Source organism: Rhinatrema bivittatum, chromosome 9, assembly GCF_901001135.1.
Source record: "Rhinatrema bivittatum chromosome 9, aRhiBiv1.1, whole genome shotgun sequence".
Taxonomy (NCBI): domain Eukaryota; kingdom Metazoa; phylum Chordata; class Amphibia; order Gymnophiona; family Rhinatrematidae; genus Rhinatrema; species Rhinatrema bivittatum.
In genome coordinates, this window is record NC_042623.1 from 54,936,822 (window position 1) to 54,956,443 (window position 19,622).

General features: G+C 45.6%; 1 protein-coding gene across 3 annotated transcripts in view; it reads right to left on the minus strand.

The window, feature by feature from the left end:
• The window catches only part of LAMB1 (laminin subunit beta 1), a 108,246-nt gene that overhangs the window by 38,217 nt on the left and 50,407 nt on the right, over window positions 1–19,622 (minus strand). For all 3 annotated transcript variants that reach the window (XM_029615392.1, XM_029615391.1, XM_029615393.1), the window contains 5 exons: window positions 18,919–19,150; window positions 16,281–16,444; window positions 15,063–15,287; window positions 6,792–7,009; window positions 5,458–5,554 (listed from right to left, as the gene is read on the minus strand). In XM_029615392.1, the coding sequence (XP_029471252.1) occupies window positions 5,458–5,554; window positions 6,792–7,009; window positions 15,063–15,287; window positions 16,281–16,444; window positions 18,919–19,150 (936 nt within the window). The remainder of the gene's footprint in view (window positions 1–5,457; window positions 5,555–6,791; window positions 7,010–15,062; window positions 15,288–16,280; window positions 16,445–18,918; window positions 19,151–19,622) is intronic.

The window sequence follows — 19,622 nt, forward strand, 5'->3', positions numbered from 1 at the left end:
CACTTTTTAGGCCCCTAAATTTAAGTACTCAGCCTTAATACATTTTCAAAAAGGCAATTTAGGATCCTAAATACCAAAATTAGGAACCTAAACCTTTTAAAATTGGAGCTTTACCTGCTTACTCAAAATATCCCCTTAGTCCATTAACAGTTCAAGAAACGCTGATGCTACCAGGAGTACTACAGAATACACAGGCACAGACATGAGTTACCTGCAGCATAACCAAGCAGGGAAGAGGTAACGGATGAGAGGGTCCTCTAATTACCATTTAATCTGTCTCAAATAAATGCATTGGCATATTCCATTAACCACGTGCGTCACCAACATTCCGTCATTCATCAAATAAGAACTTTGAAGAGGGCTTTCAAAAGGAGATCCAAGATGGCCGCACGTTGAGTGTAGTAGCGGAATGCTCTCCTACTACTAGTTGGAAATTTCTTCTTTTCCTCTAAATCTATGCCTTCGAAAAGGAAAGGGAAGATCAGGGTTTATCCCTCTACTCCCCCACCATTGACAACTATGCAGCAGGAAATCACCCGTTTTTTTACCTCACCAGTTTTAACTCCAGGAGTCAAGGAACCCTTGGTGCAGGGGCGGAGAGAGAAGTCCTGGCACCAGAGGAGACTACACTGAGCCCAGACCAGAGAACAGCTCCGACGCGAAGATCAGAGCTGCTGTTCCAACCCAACCTGTTGAGTGAGGGGACTGCTTCCGGGTTGCTGGCGGTGAATTCAACTATGACCGTAGCCTTTCAGGCATGGACATCTTTGGTGGCTGCCCCGGGAGCACAGCTCAACGCTGGGACATCAGAATTTGGACCGGGAGAAGGGGCAAATGGGGTAAGTCTTATTGGAAGCGGCCCGCAGCTATCTCAAGAAACTGCCCCAGATTATAAGCCCCTAATGATCCTTGAGTGGCCTGAGGTCGTCACAAATGCTGCGATATGGAATTTAATGGTGGGGGTTGCAACTACAGTTAATAATCTGAGCAAGAGAGTGGAACTTTTAGCTTCTCAGAATAATCAAATTTCATTTGATTTACAAAGGAAAGTTGAGACAATATCTACTAAAGTTAACACATTGGAAATGAAGCAACGTGATAATGAAAAGGTTAATGCTATGTAAAAATTTTCCCAGATCTCTCTGCGATAACCCAAGAAAGACGTAGAGCTCTATGCCAAGAAATAATTTCCTTAGGTTATACCTTTATGTTAAAGTTCCCTTGTAAATGCAGGTTAAAGAGGGGGGCAAAGGTATATATATTTTTTCTGTTGAACAATTAAGATCCTTCATTCAATCGAAAGCCCCTACCCCTTCTCCCATGTATACACAATAGATGAACTGGTAAACATGCATATTATACCTTTAGTGGTAAATCCTTATTATGAATATCTCTCTAATTTCGGATCTTCCTAAATTAGACTATATTGATTTATGGATACATAATGGGAGTGAATGTTTTATAATTTGTCTAAAATATTGCAAAGGAATGTTTGTTAGATTTCCATTTTGATTTCTGTATTTGCAAAATTTAGTTTTTGTAATGTAAAAACCTGATAAAGAATTAAAAAAAAAAAAAAGAACTTTGAAGAGAACATATTTTCAAGAAATGATATCCCAGCACAAGACAGTCAGTTCAATACATGTTTTCTGGCTGTAATGCGATTCCATCCACAGGCCCAGACACCAGCCATACCAAAGGGATAATCATCTTTATAACACAACCCTAAAAACCGCAAGAGTATTAAGATGTACAAAGCTCGGATATCCTCACTAGCAGCTGGCGACGTAAAGAAAACAATTTCTTTCATGAACTGTACTGCACGTTACGTGCTCTTGCAAATATCGCTACTGCCAGTGCTTGAATGAATCTGCGCCAGTGACAAACATCTGCCCAATTCCCCACACCTACAGATCACCCTAGTTTGTGGAATTCCCTTCTCGTCTTCTCAGAATTTCATCCAGCAGAGGCATTCATTGACCAAAGAATTTAATCCTTCGTGAGCTAACGCATAGAAAGAAATGCACGACAAGGCCAAATATCTTGAAAATATTTTGCTGCAACTTGCCTTTCCCACAGTTGCTTTGGTAAATTCTTTCCTTGGATTTAAGAACAGTGATTTAAATCCCTGGATTAAATGGTACCACAGAAACATTATTTCATGCTGCATAACCTTGAACTTCATCTGAAGTAAAATATATCATCAGTCCTCCTAGAATTTCCTCATTTTGCTGCCTTATTTTGACCGACTTTCATCGCGTCATAATATCAAACTTGCCTCTGTCTTTAAGAAGAGCTCCTACTTTCCCTCTAGGGCTCACTTTAATGAAAGCATATTGCTCGAGGCCTGCAGTGGTTGGTAATTCTCAAGTCAGGCATTTTCTATGATCCATTTATTTTAACCTTTGCGGCGTTAATAATGAGTATCACCTCTATTGTGTCTGCGTGTGCTTGACAGGCATGCACACCTCCTCCAACTCTTGCACTATAACATCAGTGCAATGCACTATGGGTGTTCCGGGCTCAGGGAAACGGATGGCTTCCTTCGTATCATCATTTTATTGCTCTTTGAATGTAAGATTTTTGCTGGTTCTACCCCTTGTCAGGTGTGGAAGAGACATGATGAGGTCTTAGAACAGCCAGCAAGCTTGCACAGAGAGCTGGCATGATTCCTTTACATGTTTCGTCAATAAAACAGTAGAGCTATTCAGCAAATAATAATGAATCTGTTGGCATAAAGGTCTTAAAAGCTGAAATATATTAAAAGTATGTATTTGTATCTTCTCCAAAAATGTATTTCTTTTCAAACCAAGTCAGTATCAAGTGGGGTGAGGAGGAGGGGTTGGTCAATGTCCACCACAGAGGTCTGAGAAGCTTTGCTCCACACCTATCCCATTCTCCTCTGCCAGAGGTACAGTGGCCCACCATGACATCACTTCTGGCCTAATGATGTCACTTCCAGCCAGAAGTGACATGTTCTTGCTGCCACAGCTTGGAACCAAACTCACTGCTGTAGGCTGGATGGAAACCTCTTGCTGGCCAGATGTGTCCCATAGGCCAGTTTGTCCGCTTTTGCCCTAGTGTACCACTTCAGTAACACATCTAGCCCCAGGAGGACTAGACAAGCGCAACAGCAATGCAAAGCAACAACTAGTCTGAGGCAAACACTCCTTACCAAGTCACAAAATGTAAACACTGTATATAGGGAGTTCTCTCGTAATCTCTCATAGGATGAAGTTTCTCTCTCACCAGGCCATGGCCTTATGGACTGGTTAAGTGTTACAAAGAAACAGTCAATCCTCTTACAAGTGCTAGAAATGAATGCTTCATGATTTATGAAAGTTATCACAACATCTCTAGCCCAGGATGAAAGGCTTACCGTTGGCACATTTTCTTTGATCACTGCACAAGCAAATACAAAGAGAGGACAGCAGTGCTTCAAACTTCCACTCCAGACAAACTGATCATTGGTGGGGGGGGGGGAGATGGAAGAATCAAAGCAGAAAGGACTCCCCAGCTTGGCAGAAGCACCGGTGAGACAGATTTCAGCCGGCATTTTAAAAACTCAGAACCAACTGAAAATGTTATTTCTCATGCAACTTGTAAAAAAAAACAAAAACCCAAAAGGGTTGTTTCCAATTTTGTCCTATTAACAAAAACGCAAGTTTCTACACCAGTTACATGGACTTTAAGCTGATTCTTCATTTCTGCTAAAATCCTCCATATAGTCAAAGCTAACTCATTTCAGCTCTGAACGAACTAGAAGACCATCTCAGTTGGCCAAACGGAAATAGTCTGTACTGCTCTAGTGTCGCGATGCACTAGAAAGAAAATGTTCAATTATGCTGGAATCAATCCGAAGCGCTGTGGCCACTGCCTCTCCCCCCTCGCCTCCTCTATGCCATGTCAGCTGCAGCAGGCTAAGCCACCACTCTCTTCCCCTCCCCCTTCCCTACACTCTGATCTGCCGGAGCCAAACTATTCCTCTGGGAAGGAAGTGGCAGATTTCCCACACTCAGGCTGTTTAAAGCAGAACGACGCGCGTCGCGACCACTACAGAGCTTGAGGAAAGACAGAATAAGCCATACGACCCCCACTCCCCAAGTCAACGCCTTCCTGTTTCATAAATCAGCAAGTCAAACACAGGTTCGTGTCAACAGAGAACGATGCAATATGTTCACTTGAGAGAGACCAACTCAGAAACGACCTTGGATATCCTCAGGTCTTGGGCCTGGCTTGGGGAAGCAGAAACCATCCTGGAGGAAGCAGTTTCAGTGTTTCAGTCTGGAGGAGAGCAGACCTCTCCACTCGCAGAGGCATCCCCAGTCTCAAGGGAGGCTTAAGAAATCTCTCCTGTAACCTACTCATTGCTGTTGTGGAAGTGGGGAGGGAGAGACTCGCTGGGGAATAGCCGAGCCACACAAGAAACTTGAGGGCCGAGCAGTGGGGTCCTCTCTCTGCACCTTGTAATGGGAGCACTTCCGTTTGATGAAATAGTGCATGGGGAAGGTCCAGGCAACAATGTCCTCCCCATTCCCCCATAAAAAATGTCTTTAAAGTAGTTATAGAGATCACATAGATAGTTATGTATGAGCTCCCTCTATTAGCGGTGCGGTGAGTGGGAAGTTACCCAAGTAACTTTGGATAGTCAGTGAGATTTACCCAGGTAGTTATGCCACTGAATGTACCCAGTGATTTCCCAACCAGATTGACCCAAATTGCACTGAATATCTCCACCAGCCGGTTAATTTAGGCCACGCTGCTGAATTTCCCCACCCCTGCCCTTCCTCTTTTTAGCCTGCTAAATTTTACCAGTGAGGGAGCTTGAATTTGCTGCCCCGAGGCACCGTTGGTGCTGCCATCCCAATCCTCTTTCCAGGCAAGGGACAACAGAGCAGAAAGGTCTTCTCTCTCTGCTCCAGGCTCCCCTGGCCATGAAAGACAGGAGGAGAGTGGCCCAGAGTGGCTTTTCTTTGCTCCAAGCTGTGTGCTCAAGGCCTTTTCTCTCTCTTCCTGTTCCCTGCAAGCACAGGAGGGGAGGGGAGGGACTGGAATAAAGAGTAAAGCAGTTTTGCTTTGCTCTGACCCTTCTAGCCTCACCCCCACCCCTTCTGTTCTCTGTGCTGGAGCAGGAAGCGGAAGGCGGGTCTCTAGGGGGTCGGCTTCAGCACAGCTGAGAAGCGGCAAATCTTCAGCTGTCCTACTGCCCCCCAGTAGGACATCTGGGCGGGGGTGTTTGCCGCTCTAGGCACAGGCCTGGTTTGCCTATTGGGAATTCAAGGCCTGAAGTTTACCTAGGTAGAAAGTTAGCAGGGAAAAATGTTGTCATTCGGTGGGGGTGGGAAATTTAAATTAAAAAAAAAAAAGTTACATGGACAAACCTTTTTCAGTATTGACCTCTATAATTCTACTTCCCCAAGAGCTGTAAAAAAGGGTGCCAGGAAAAAGGTGGCTTACCTCGGCATTCCACGTTAGGATCACCCCAGTAAAACTCTTGGCAATCACTGCACGTCCTTCCTCCAAAGCCAGGTGTGCACTGGCACTGCCCTGTGAACTGCAAAAAATATCAGCAAACACACGATTGGTTTCTCCAACACAATCCTCAACCAAATACCCAGAAGTCCTAGGACTTAGAACTCGTTCCATAATGAATCATCAGGCCACTGCTAATGGCTTTGTAACTTTGGAATCACTTTTGAAATTCATATAAACAGAGAAAATAATTTAGCATTGGGAAACATTTAAGTAATATGAACAGTTTGCTGAATGGTGGGGGATCAAGGATTATAAACTCGGAAGGGAATAAAAATACCAGGGTAACACGATGGTGACAATTCAGCCAGCAAGACAAAAATCGCTTCAATAGCCCTTTTCAATTCCCATTGTAAATGTTATTTCTCAGGAGACATGCATATTTTAACATTTTGAAAAAAACTCTTCTTCCTGGGTCTGCCACCACCATCGATCAGATTGTATTGGATGCTGCTGCTGCACTGATTTAGTAGGGACTTGTGGTAGTGGTTTCCAGAGAGAGATGAATAATGGATGGCAACACAAACGGAGCAACCTCAAGAGAATTCTGAGAACTAAGGTGAAGTGGTGTTAGCAAAAAGGAGCATGGCTCTTTGTCTAAAGGAATGCAACAACATGCAAAATAAAATGCTTTAAAAAAAAGGGAGATCTAGGAATAAGACCCAGAGAGGGAGAGATAGTACCAAAGAGCAGCATGGCTGATCTTTTCAGCAATGTCCACAGAGCTGCTGTTTGAAAATCAAAGACTGTTTAGTCATTCACCTGACTTGGTGTATGGCAAAAAAAACCCCCAAAACCCTGATACCATCCCACCTGTTCCAACCTAGATGGCCAAATGTATATTTATTTCGATTTGCATACTGCCTTTCTATACAAGTGCTTAAAATGATAAACATATACAAAAAAGCCAAGCAGAAATAAAATGAGAATTAAAATAAAATTAGGCAACCCAACAATGCTGTAATGTTTGTTTTTTTTTAAAGAAAACTTTGTTTTAACCAACAAAACTAGGATTCCTGTCCAAAAAGTTGTTTTTTTTTTTTTGTTTGTTTGTTTTCCTTTTTAATCAATCAAACAGGACCACAGGTTCTGCCATCTTCATCTGCTGGAGACAGAGAAATACTGAAGGGGGCTGCAAGTGGCGCACCGTACTTACAGGGGTGCCCTTCAAGTTTAACTCTGTCTCCATCTGCTGGAAGGGAGGCATAACCCAGCAGTCTGGGCTGATCCGGGTACGTGCAGGGAATTAACAATTTTACCTCGTTACAAGAGGGTCCAAGAGAGCGAGTGGCATCACAAGCGCATGGTTCACATCCCGTTCCACTGGCCAGTTTCCAAGTGTGCGGGGCACAGCGATCGCAGCTCTGGCCAATAACGTTTGGTAGACATGGGCAGTGGCCTGTGGTTTGGTTGCAGTGGCAGTCACCCTCTCCCTCGCAGTGTTCCTGCACCGTGCCCAAGTAATTGCAGACACATTCTGAAAAGCAAGGGGACAGATAACGGGTTTTCACCAGTCTGCTCAAGAGGCAAACTAGAACGTGTTTCTTATGGATGAGAAAACAACTCCAGCAACGGGGCCGGAAACTCCAGGCCTCAGGAGCCACACAATCAGGCTTCTTTTTGGTCAGGGTACCCACAATAAATGCTTGTTCATGAGATATTGTCACACATGTGGTCTAAGAGCCAGGTTAATTTCCATGCTTTGGCTATCCTGCTGAACACCAAGCCTGTCGGCTGCTCTTGCAGAGTCACTGCAGTGGCCTTCTCAGATTAGGATACTGGTGTACAGACCTCGGTCTAAATCACAAAAGACTATTACGTGGCTCCAGCTTGCATCTGCTCAGGAGTGGCCCAGCGTTACACTATCACAGCGAGGTAAAATTTAGATCCGCTGCCGCCGTGAGAGTGCACAAGTGCCTCGTAACATCTGATCCAAGACACATCCCAGTCCTTCTACCGTTCAAAGGAATGAGGATCCTGGCTGCACAGTTACAAATAGGAGGGTCTCCCACTGCTGCTGCTGAGGGATATGAAATTAAAGAATTTCACCAATCTGTTGGGGTTTTTCTTCATTTATTAGGCAAAGTTACACTTGATTGCTTTATCTGGACTCGTGCTGGGTGGTAGGATCGCTTTACTGTCATTGTTTAAAGAAATCAGCTCACATTACAAGCCATGTACTTTCTATGTCTGATAAACACCAGATCTGATTAAGATTTAAGTCAGCCAAGGCATATTTGCTCAGCAAGAACCTAGCCAGCTAGCTTTAGAAACCAGAACCAGGCCAGGCAGGAAACAAGAACCTGTAACATTTTGTGACTTCTTCCGGAAGCCTTTTCTGCAGAGACCCCTGGAATTCCCTCCCACTGCTCTCCAACAACAGATGGATGCCTGGGTAAACAAGAGCCTGGCCCTGGGGGCTTCAAACCAGCAGGAAAGGAACCGGTTTGATCTCTTGATAAGGAGGCGAAAAAAGGCAAAAAAAAAAAAAAGAAAGACCCCATCCCCCATCCCCAAGGAATGCACAGCAAGGTTCACACAGAACAAAATGCAGGTTTGCTTTGGCTGTGCTGCCAATACTGAGGAGGCCGAACACAGCCTCTCACTTCCAGATACTTGGGGATGCAAGTGTGAAATCTGGCAAAATACTGAAAATAAAGTCGCTGGCAAGTTCCCTTAAAAGTCCAAGGTATTCTGAGATGAGAGCACTCCTTGGTTTTACAACTCCCCTTGTTCAAATTATTTTTAAACAGCCAAAAAAAGGACAGCATCTGTTTTGTGAATCAACCTCAATCTCCAGGAAAGCATCCCAGTGTGCTTCCTTCCCAGACCCCTCCCTGTTCTCCTATTGATACTGAAATATGCACCTTTCACTTTGAATGTTTTTAAAAGATGACCGAGTTACAAATGTGTGTGTTAAGATGCGCAGATGGACAGTGGGCCAGCACGGAAGCCTTGACGATGGGTTCCTCTGCTCACATGTTTCAATCTCGTGCTAATTCACCTCCTTTTGTGTCTTAAAAATCAAGATATCGGACTGCTCTCAATAGCAGCACAATGCAAAACAGAAAGCAGAAATCTTAGTTTTCCCTGACAGCTGCGAGGTGTTGCCAGATAATCTAGGAGGCAAGCAGAGCAGTCTGGTATGCATCAAAGAGCCAAAGTGCGAGCCAAGGTGAATTAGGTAGTGGTCAAATAAATAAATAAATAAATGAAAAGTCCTCAACCCCACAGGGGAGCAAGCCTGTGATTTGCCCCCTAGCACTACATGCAGCAGAGACTACAGTTCAAGCCAGTTCTGGGCAGTAGTGGGGGGGGGGAAGCGTGAACCTTGGGAATGTTGAGCTGCAGGGAGGGCAGTAAAGCGGACCACAGCTCAGTTTCTAACTCAGCTATATGTTAAATCATAGCACCTCCCAGACACTACAAAAAGAAAAATCAAGATTTTGAAAAAAAAGCAAACAATTCCTCCTTCACCCCAAAACAAAAGCAAATTCCCTCCCAAAATGAAAAAAAGAATAAAACCAAATCAAATAAAAGTCAAAAACCAAGAATGACTAATGAACAGGCCGATACAGTACAGTGCGCTCCAACGGTGCGCACTGTTAGCCTGCTATTGGACGTGCGTTTTCCCTTACTCCTTATTCAGTAAGGGGAGGAAAACGCGCGTCCAACCCGCGGCACCTAATAGCACCCTCAACATGCAAATGCATGTTGATGGCCTTATTAGGTATGTGCACGGGATACAGAAAGTAAAATGTGCAGCCAAGCCGCACATTTTACTTTCAGAAATTAGCGCAGACCCAAAGGTCGGTGCTAATTTCTTCCGGCGCCGGGAAAGTGCACAGAAAAGCAGTAAAAACTGCTTTTCTGTGCACCCTCTGACTTAATATTATGGCGATATTAATATCATGGCGATATTAAGTCGGAGGACCCCAAGAGTAAAAAAAGTAAAAAAAAAAAATTTTAAAAAATTTGAATTCGGCCCGCGGCTGTCGGGCCGAAAATCGGACGCTCAATTTTGCTGGCGTCCGGTTTCCGAGCCCGTAGCTGTCAGCGGGCTCGAGAACCGACGCCGGCAAAATTGAGCGTCGGCTGTCAAACCCGCTGACAGCCGCCGCTCCTGTCAAAAAGGAGGTGCTAGGGACGCGATAGTGTCCCTAGCGCCTCCTTTTCCCTGTTTCTACCGCTCCGCCTAATTTGCATAGTGAATCGCGTGCGCCGGGAGAGCGGGCGTTCGTCCACTCTCCCGCGGACTTTACTGTATCGCCCCGGAAGGTAGGAACTGATTTATCTGAGTTTTGCTGCGACAGACATATGAAGCAGACACTTTGCAAACATTTGAAACAAGGGGGAAAAACCCCAGTTCAAAGAAAGCCAAAATTAAAATTAGAATGGAAAATATACGCTCTCCCGGGATCTTCAAATCAAGTTCCCTAAAAATATTTCCCCCCCCCCTGTTAATTACAGCAGGGGCTAATTAAGAGCCAGAGGAAAAAGGAAGATTCTATAAGCAAAGGGTGATGGGGGGCAGAAAAGGAAAGGCTTTGTAGAAATACAGGTTTTTCCCGTTTCCTTCAGCTAGAATTGAAGTATATTTTAATTTTCCTCAATACTATATTCCTAGATTTCATGGAGGGCACCCCTGTTCCTTCATATCAGGCCCATATCGATCTGGCAGGATCTTAACGCGCTTTCAGCACCAGAAATTCTTTCTCCACTTGCACGAAACAAGAGCAGAGCAATGTTTATTTGAACAGGCATGCAAGTTTCTGTTAAGTATTGCTGTGTAAATGAATACTTTAAGCTGGCAACCATGAATACTCATGCTAAATTAAAAAAAAAAAAAAAAAAAGACACAAACTGCTTAAAGCTTTCCTGCCCTCAGACCAGAGCATGAAAAGCTCTGGTCTCCAAAGAGCCATAAGCAGACCTGGTTTGCAAGATAAATAAAAGAATTCCCCAAAGCATTAGCAGAATTCTCCAGTGTGTTACGGGGCATGTGATCAGGTCACCGCCCCCTCACGCAGGCCGTCCGCCTGTCGGAATACATCCCCTCTCTCCCTTTTCTCTCAATGGCTACCACCACAGACTCTCTCCTGCTCTGCCTCCCTCCGTCCCTGGCTCTCTTCCTCACTCATAGACGAATGTAATCAAAGTGCACGGCGCACATGTTAACGCGCAGTTGTGCACAATATTTGTGTGTGTGTGACTTTACTCCGATGTAACAGAGTTTAGTGCACAAAAACATGAGGGAAACTGGGTGAACAAATGAATGTTTCTCCATGTGAATCCCATGTTAATCTGCCCAGTGCAGAGGTGCACAGGCTTCACTTATGGGTTGTTTTTTTTTTTACAGACTTAACTCCTGCTCACAAGTAGAGTAAAGTTTCTGGGGCTAGTGTTAGTCTATGTGGCTGAACGTGGAGTTTGTGGTATGAGGGTCCTGTACTCGGGGTTTGTGTGTGTAATACATGAGTTTTGTAGGGAAAATATGTATTATGCACACTAATAATATTTTGTGTACATATTTTCAGGTTAGCACAGTTTTTTTTAAACTCCCAATGGTCAATATTCAAATCCTGGCTAGCTAATGGGCCGACACAGTACAGTGCGCTCCGACGGAGCGCACTGTACTGTGTCGGCTCCGACGGAGCGCACTGTTAACCCGCCACTGGACGCGCGTTTTCCCTTACCCCTTATTCAGTAAGGGGCCGAAAAAGCACGTCCAATCCCCCGAACCTAATAGCGCCTGCAACATGCAAATGCATGTTGATGGCCTTATTAGTTATTCCTGTGCGATTCAGAAAACAAAATGTGCAGCCAAGCCGCACATTTTGCTTTCAGAAATTAGCGCCTACCCAAAGGGAGGCACTAATTTCTTTGGGCACCGGGAAAGTGCACAGAAAACCAGTAAAAACTGCTTTTCTGTGCACCATGATATCGCCATGATATTAAGTCGGAGGTCCCCAAAGCCTTCCAAAAGTTAAAAAAAAAAAATCGGCCCGCGGCTGTCGGGTCGAAAACCGGACGCTCAATTTTGCCGGCGTCCGGTTTCCGAGCCCGTGGCTGTCAGTGGGCTCGAGAACCAATGCCGGCAAAATTGAGCGTCGGCTGTCAAACCCGCTGACAGCCACCGCTCCGGTCCAAAAGGAGGCGCTAGGGATGCGCTAGTGTCCCTTGTGCCTCCTTTTACCTGGTTTTACTGCCGGGCCTAATTAGCATACTGAATCGTGCACACAGGAGAGTGGCCTGTGCGCGCGCCGAGTCCCACGGACTTTACTGAATCGGCCCGTAAGTAACTTAGCCAGATAAGTGTTATCTGACTAAGTTGCAAGGATAGTCAGCGGCACGGCTATGCCGCTGAATATCAATGCAAATTTATTTATTTTATTTCTATATACCGACATTCGATTTAACATATCACATCGGTTTACAGTCAGGTACTGTAGGTATTTTTCCTATCCCCAGAGGGCTTACAATCTAAGTTTTGTACTTGAGGCAATGGAGGTTAAAGTGACTTGCCCAAGGTCACAAGGGGTGACTGGATAATTATCTGGCTAAGTAGCACCAGCCTAATTCGCCCACTGCCTGCCCACAAAGTTGTCCACCGAATAGCTGGATAAGTGACTTATCCGGCTATCTAGTGGCTCCTGAATGTGAGCAAATACTCAGGCCTACTTAATTGGCTATCTGCTGTTTGAATACTGGGCCCCCAGTGTGTTAGCATGGAGTAGAGGAGTGGCCTGGTGGTTAGAGCAGCGGGCCGGGAACCAGGCTGCAGATCCCACTGCTGCTCCTTGTGACCTTGGGCGAGTCACTTCACCCTCCATTACCTCAGGTACAAAACTTAAGATTGTAATCCCTCTGGGGATAGAGAAATACCTACAGTTCCTGAATGTAATCTGCTCTGAAGTGCCAAATAAAGAAAATAGGTGCTGAAGTTGAGTGCATGATTTGTTTTTTTTTTTACTCACGGCTTAATACACCAGGGCATCATTCCCTCCCCAGCTCTTTTTCTTCCTTCATCCCTTCTGTTCCTCACTCCCTCCTTTCTTGTTACCTCTTCCTTCTCCCCTGCATGGAGTCAGGCGAGTTGGAGGAAACGGATATGGAGGTGAGGGAAGAGATGATAGTCAGGAGACAACGAGTGGGGCCATAAGGACAGAGGACCGTGTGCGTGTGTATGCACATGTTGGGGGAGGGGGGGGAGCAAGGAATGTGTGTGCATGCGTGTGCAAATGCACATGATGGCGGGAGAGGCGATGGGACGCCCTGCACTCTTCTGCATCCCCCTTCAGTCTCCCCTACTCTCTCCTCCTTCCCCCAACCCAGTGGCTGCTCCCCCCTCTGCTACTGCAGTCCCTCCCCTATCCCACTTGGGTGTGTATGGGAGGGGGATGAGCGAGGAGCACACGCTGGATATTTAAAAGGATTTGTTCTGCTAATTTTTAAGCTCCAAGATTTAGATTTCTCACCCCTGTCACTGGTGAAATTTTGCCCGGGTAAATCAATCCCTGGCTAAAATTTAGCAGATAAAAAAAGGCCCATGGGCTAAAATATACCCAGCTCCTGCCGATATTATGCACTAGGCCAGATAAACTTTGCTGGGTTAAGTCTGCTTGAATAAACGATGTCCTAAAGTTACTCAGATACCTTTACCTGGGTACATTCAGTGGCAGAATTACAGCCAAGTGCCACTGAATGGCCCAAAACTTACCCAGGTAACTTTCCTGCTGGATATGGACTTCTGTCTGGGAGAATAAGTAGGGGTGTGGGGGGGGGGGGAGGAGCAGACAGGCGAGGACTGTGTGTGTGTATGTTGGGGGGTGAATGAGGACTGAGTGTGTGAAGGATGTATGTTTGTGTCGGGGGTGTGTATATGGGAGTGTGAGGATTGCGTGTGTATGGTGTGGCAGGAGATCCCACACTCTCTCAAATCCTCTCTAGCCTGATCCTGTCCTAGAACTCTCTCTCCTCCTTCCCCCCTTTCTCCTAACCCCAGTGGTTCCCCATCAGTACCTCAGCTATCCCCCTCTCTCCCGACCCCAGTGCACTCCCTCCTCCTCTGCCCTGCCCTCAGGCTCAACCCCTATGCTCCCCCTTCTCCCCTGCCATAGCACTTTCCTGCTTCCCACCTCTGAAGCTGCTGGGCCCTACAGTTTCCAGTGCAGCGATACTACTACCTCAGTCAGTGTCACCCGTTTTCTGCAGCCGCATGGGCCAGTGTCTCTGCCTTCTCCCAGCTAATGCTATGGCTGCTGTGGGCCGATCTCTCTGCCTCCTTCCGGCCTGCGTGGGAGATTGCGGGCTCCTCCCAGTGTAATGTGGGGCTGGTTGACACTGCGTGTGCACAGTGTAGCACACAAAACATATGGTTTTTTATAGAGGAAGATGCAAGACCCCAAGTTGGGTCTTTCTGCTCCTCAGGGAGGCCGGAAAAGGGGGGCATGGTCATTGTGCAAGAATGAGTCCCAGTGGTTGGGTTCAGGGCCCTTGAATGCAGGGTTCTAGGAGGAGCCCTGGTACATTGTCCCTGACCCCGAATCGTCATTACAATGACCAGAAGAGGTATGCTGGGAGGGTCATGGAGGTGGGGGATATGAGATGGGGGAAATTCCCCACTGTAATTTGGAATGAAGGCTCACGGCATCAGATCCTGACCCATGGTTCTGATTGCGTTGGAGGCCCAGAGCAACAGGAGGAATCTTCCAGGTCAAAAACACGCAAACTATATTTGGGTTATTAGGTCAAATGTGCAGAAAAAAGAAAAGGCCGCTGAATACTCAGTGTTGCCTTCCTGATCACCAGCCCTTGAGGACTGCAGACCTCTCTGCTCACGAGGCGAGAGCTGCCATCATGAAACTCATTCACCTCTTTCAATAAAAACGCCAAGGGAAAGGCAGGAATGGGCATCACATTATAATCAAACCGGTGAAGCGGCTCTGCACAAACAAGGCGGAAGAGCCATAATGCAAAGAAATCAAGTCTGTTTCAAGGGCGCAACAGATTTGGATGCAAAAAATTCCATGTTTATATTTTAAAATTAGATTTGCTGAACTACTGCTTTCTACCAAATCTACAAACCATTAAACTTTCATCCAGGACCACATTTTGTACCTTTGAGCCACTGACCAACATGTCACTTGTAAAAAAAAAATTCTCACTTCCATCTAGAAGTTTGCAGAACAAATAGGACAAGGCAGTTTTACACAGGACAAGCAGGGAGCCATTTCTTATAACAGAATCTTAATCGCTGTAAGAGATACTGTTGCAAGAGTTACTCCGGGAGGACAGACTTCAGCTTGAGAGCTCTGCTTTGTTACAAAGAGTTGCTTGTTAGACATGACAGAAACATAGAAACGTGACAGCAGAAAAAGACCATATGGCCCATCCAGTCTGCCCATCCACCCAATTAATTTAGCATCATAATTCCCATCACTTCGTTAGAGATGGCCCATACTCCAGAAGAGTGCGCAAAGGAAAACTGTATGAGAGGAATAAAACCCCGATGAGATGCAGCTTCTTACTTCTGCAATCCTGCCGCAGGGCGTCTCCATAATAACCAAGCTGACAGTGCTGGCAGCGCTCCCCCTTGGTATGGTACAGGCACATCAGACACACCCCCGAGTGCTTGTCACAGGCCTCAGGGTCGGTCATGTCAATGTTGTTGTTGCACTGGCACTGCTGACAAAGTCCACCAATCTCCCCAGGGTTTCCAAAGAACCCCGAAGCGCATTCATCACACCGGATGCCTAGAGAAAGCAGAACAAAAAAGCCCATAAGAACATGCCATACTGGGTCAGACCAAGGATCCATCAAGCCCAGCATCCTGTTTCCAACACTGGCCAATCCAGGCCATAAGAACCTGGCAAGTACCCAAAAAACTAAGTCAACTTAATTAATAGCAGGTAATGGACTTCTCCTCCAAGAACTTATCCAATCCTTTTCTAAACTCAGCTATACTAACTGCACTAACCACATCTTCTGGCAACAAATTCCAGAGTTTAATTGTGCATTGAGTGAAAAAGAACTTTCTCTGATTAGTCTTAAATGTTCCACATGCTAACTTCATGGAGTGCCCCCTAGTCTTTCTATTATTTATTTATTTTTATTTATTTTTAATTTTTATATACCGATGTTCCTGTAAAGAATACATATCGCACCGGTTTACAAGGAACTGAACAGTCGCCTCCAGGGCGGAAATACATTAAAACAGTCACCTCAAGGCAGAATACATTAACACAAGTATACAGGAGTATACAGGATATTATCCGAAATGCATCCATACATGCATCTCGTCAAGCCTATGAATCAGTCATCGGTATACGAAACAAAGATCAATCCCACCAGATGGCAGAAAGGCTGTATAGAAACACAGGAGACATTCTGCTTTACAGATGCAGATATAAGAAATAATTACAAATCAGGAGGAACTTCATCCTGGCTAATCAAATGCTGTTTCATTAGGATGAAAGAGAACTAAATTTTGAAATTAAAAAACTCCCCACATACACACACGCAACTACCAAAGCTGGTAGCATTGGAAAATGTACAGAACATCTCGGCAGCGCTCCAGCCCATCTCAGCATTCCTGCTAGGACGCACTATTAAAAGCAGCATCTTAAGTTTATTTCCTTCCAGCTTCAAGCAAACCTTCGCAGACTGACACAGGCAGCGACCACAGTGGTGTTATACATTGCTGTCTGTCTGCGTGTGCGCATCCAAAAACACAAGAAACCCTTTACCCGTATATCCGAAGTTACAGGAGCAGACCACCTGCAGGGAGAGGGGATCTTGGTAGCAGCCGCTTGCAAACTGCCGTCCGCTTCCTGGGCCATCGGGGCAGGGGCAAGGTCGGCAGTGGTCTCCTGACCCCAGTGTGGGATCTCCATAGTACCCAGCAATGCACCTGTGCCCGGCAAACACAAAATGACATTGCAATCACATACAGAAAGAGAAAGGAGAAAAGACCAATACCTGAATAGAGGGAATTAAACAAAAAAAAAAAAAATCATAAATTAGCAGAAACATTCAGGGGTTGATATGCAAAAGGGTTTGGCTGGTTTTATATATCCCACCTCACTGACTAGCTAAGGTTTAGCCGGCTACGTCATTATCCAGATGAAACTTAAAACGGATAAAGAAAGAGGTGGGGAGGAGGCTTAAAATTTACCTGGCTAGCACCTATATTCCATGCTAGCTGGATACATTTATCCTGCCAACTCTGGTTAGAAAAACTGCAGGCCTAAAGTTAGCTGGATAACAAAGACAATTACATTGAAAACACAAAAAGTAATGGCCCAGCAGCAGCCAATTCCCCACCACAGCTCTTCAAAACGTAGGGGATTAAACGAAACCCCCCTTCCTGCTCTTCCTAAATTTCTTTTTTTTTTTTTTAATTATTGGTTTAAGCGGAGTTGATCCCACCTCACCGAGTTCTGAATGGCAGCTGGCTCTTCAGCAGTCAAAGAAGGGTCAATCAGTGAAGGAGTGATGTGAATAAATTCACTCATAGTGTCACAGCCATGTGCACTTATGCACTAGGGGAGCCAGAGGAGGTTAAGAGACTCTATAACTCCCTCTCTGCACTTGGGAGCCTTTAGAGGGTCTCAGGTGGTGGTGGGGGATGGGGATTTATATAATTAATGTGAAGGGGTGGGGGGAGATGGTATTAACCCTGCTTAACTAGCTGCTTTTTTGAATGAGATTTTGGGGGGATGGTAGTGCAGAGGGTAGGGGCTCTGCTTAGCCCCATACTATTTTTTTTAAGGGAGATTTGAGGATGGGCGGGGTGGAACTGGTTCTTTTTTGCTTCATGGATTCAGTAGGCTGGTGAGCAGCAAAGTTATGTGGATAACTATCTGGATGGCTTTAGCTGAGTACGTCGAGCGGGAGAGACTTGTCCCGCTGAATATACTGGCTAAAGGTGCCCAGTTAACTTTAACCAGTAACTCCATGCTCACCAGCCTTCTGGATAGGGACCCCTCAGGTATTTCCGAACAGGCCTCCCAAGAAATGTCTAAAATGTTGCAGCTTTTAGATACCTCAGCGGTCCCCTGCCTTCCACTTAGAAACTGCCATGCTGCTTTTCTCCTTTCATGTGCAGCCCTGGAAGGGGCTAAATTCTTTCCTTTTCTGTAACAGTGTGAATAATACTATCAAAGTTTGGGTTTTTTTATTATTATTTTTGGCTTGGTTGCATCATTTAAAAAAAAAAAAGTACATGCAGTCACTTGAATCTCTAATTTACTATGGGCCAGATTTAAAAAATGTATGCGCGTAAAACCCGGGGGTTTATGCGCGCCAGGCCTATTTTCAAAGGGCCCGGCCACGCGCGTAAGTCCTGGGGCTAACCAAAGGGGTGGTCTGGTCCGGAGAGCGGGGCGGGGCTACAGGCGCCTGGGCACAGCAGCCATTTGCTGCTGTGCCGGCAGGGTGCCGGTGCGTACAACTTGCTCCTGCTCGGAAGCATGAGCAAAAGATAGGATAACAAATTTGGGGGTATTTAGGGTAGGGATAGGGGGAGGGCAGGATGGGGGAAGGGGAAGGGAGGTTAGGCTAGGGGGTTGGGAAGGTCCCTCCCAGTCCACTCCTTAATTGGAGCGGACTGGGAGGGAATTGGGGAAGGCCCCGATGCGTTGCCGGCACATGTTATAAAATCGCACGTCCATGTGCGCGTGCCGGGTAGCGCGCACAGATGGATGCGCGCGCATAACGTTTTAAAATCTATCCCTAAGTGTTCTTAATCAAAATGCCTACCAATACATCAATATCAAGTTTACGTTGATACCTTCCTTATCCTGAGGCTCCAAGCCTTTGTCCTGCTGAGCAATGCAAATCTATATCGTAAATAGGGATGTGCCAACCAAAAAAAAAAAAAGTTTTGTTTGTTTTTTTTCCCCTTCGTTTCACTTTACCATGTGCTAAATGTTATTAGCATGCACTAAAACAACTCAGCACATGCTAAAATGGTTCTAGTGCAGGCTAGAACCATTTAGTGTGCACTCAAAATGAAAGAAACAGCACATCCCTAATCAAGTTTCCATCTCATATGTACACCCAAGACAGCACAGAAAATAGAGGCTTTATCATGTGGATTCCAAGGATATGTTGAAATTAATTACTACCCAGATATTTCCTTATAAATATAGGAACACAGAACACACATGACCTGAACTACTAAGGTCACCCTCCCATTTGTCTGCCTACAGGGAAATGCTTTGTACATCCGACTGCCAGTTTTCAGTGCTGTTGAGAAACATGCAAGTGATCCTTGCGAGTATTACAGACCTCCATGCACCAACACTTTTGAAAAACGTTTGGGCAGAAGTCGCAGACCTTCAAAATACTATCCTTTAAAATGGCTTCATGGGAAGCGTTTACCTCTCACAGTTGTGCCCGTCCGTATGATCTCGGCAGTTCAGGCAAGCGCCAGTAACGGGATCACAATCGTCATCGTGGCCGTTACACTGACACGTTCGGCAGCTAGGAAATCCCCAGTAAGCAGGCAAGCATCTATCGCACTGTCGACCATAGGCCCCGTGAACACAGGGGCACTGACCAGTCTCAGGGTGGCAGAAAGAATGTGCCGAACCTTGCAAATTGCAGTCACAAGCTGAGGACAGATGAAAGGGGGGGAAAAAGTCGATTCTTTCTTTGTATATTTTCATCACAAATGACACAATATGGGATATGTACCTCGTTTTATATTCTTGACTCAAAAGCATGGTCAAAAATAGTATAGAGCTGATTGGAGTGGGTGGAGGGTTTGTTGGCTTGAAGGCAGCTGTGGCTTTGCTTATCAGTCATGCTGAACCTCCTGGTTAGAATTCACTTGGCCATTCCTCCTAGTAGCCTCTTCCAAGACTAACAGTACAGTAAGTTACACTTCCTCCTCTAATCTATCCTTTTCTCCACCCCCAGTGCAGTGTGGTGCCAACTGGAGAATATCATTCATCTTTGCTAAGGCCTGTCATCACCCTTCAAGCAAACCCTGAACAATACGATCTCATGAGGATCCTACAAATAACTAATCTCTTCTTCACACAATTTCATCCACCATAAGTCCAGAGAACACGGCAGAGAAA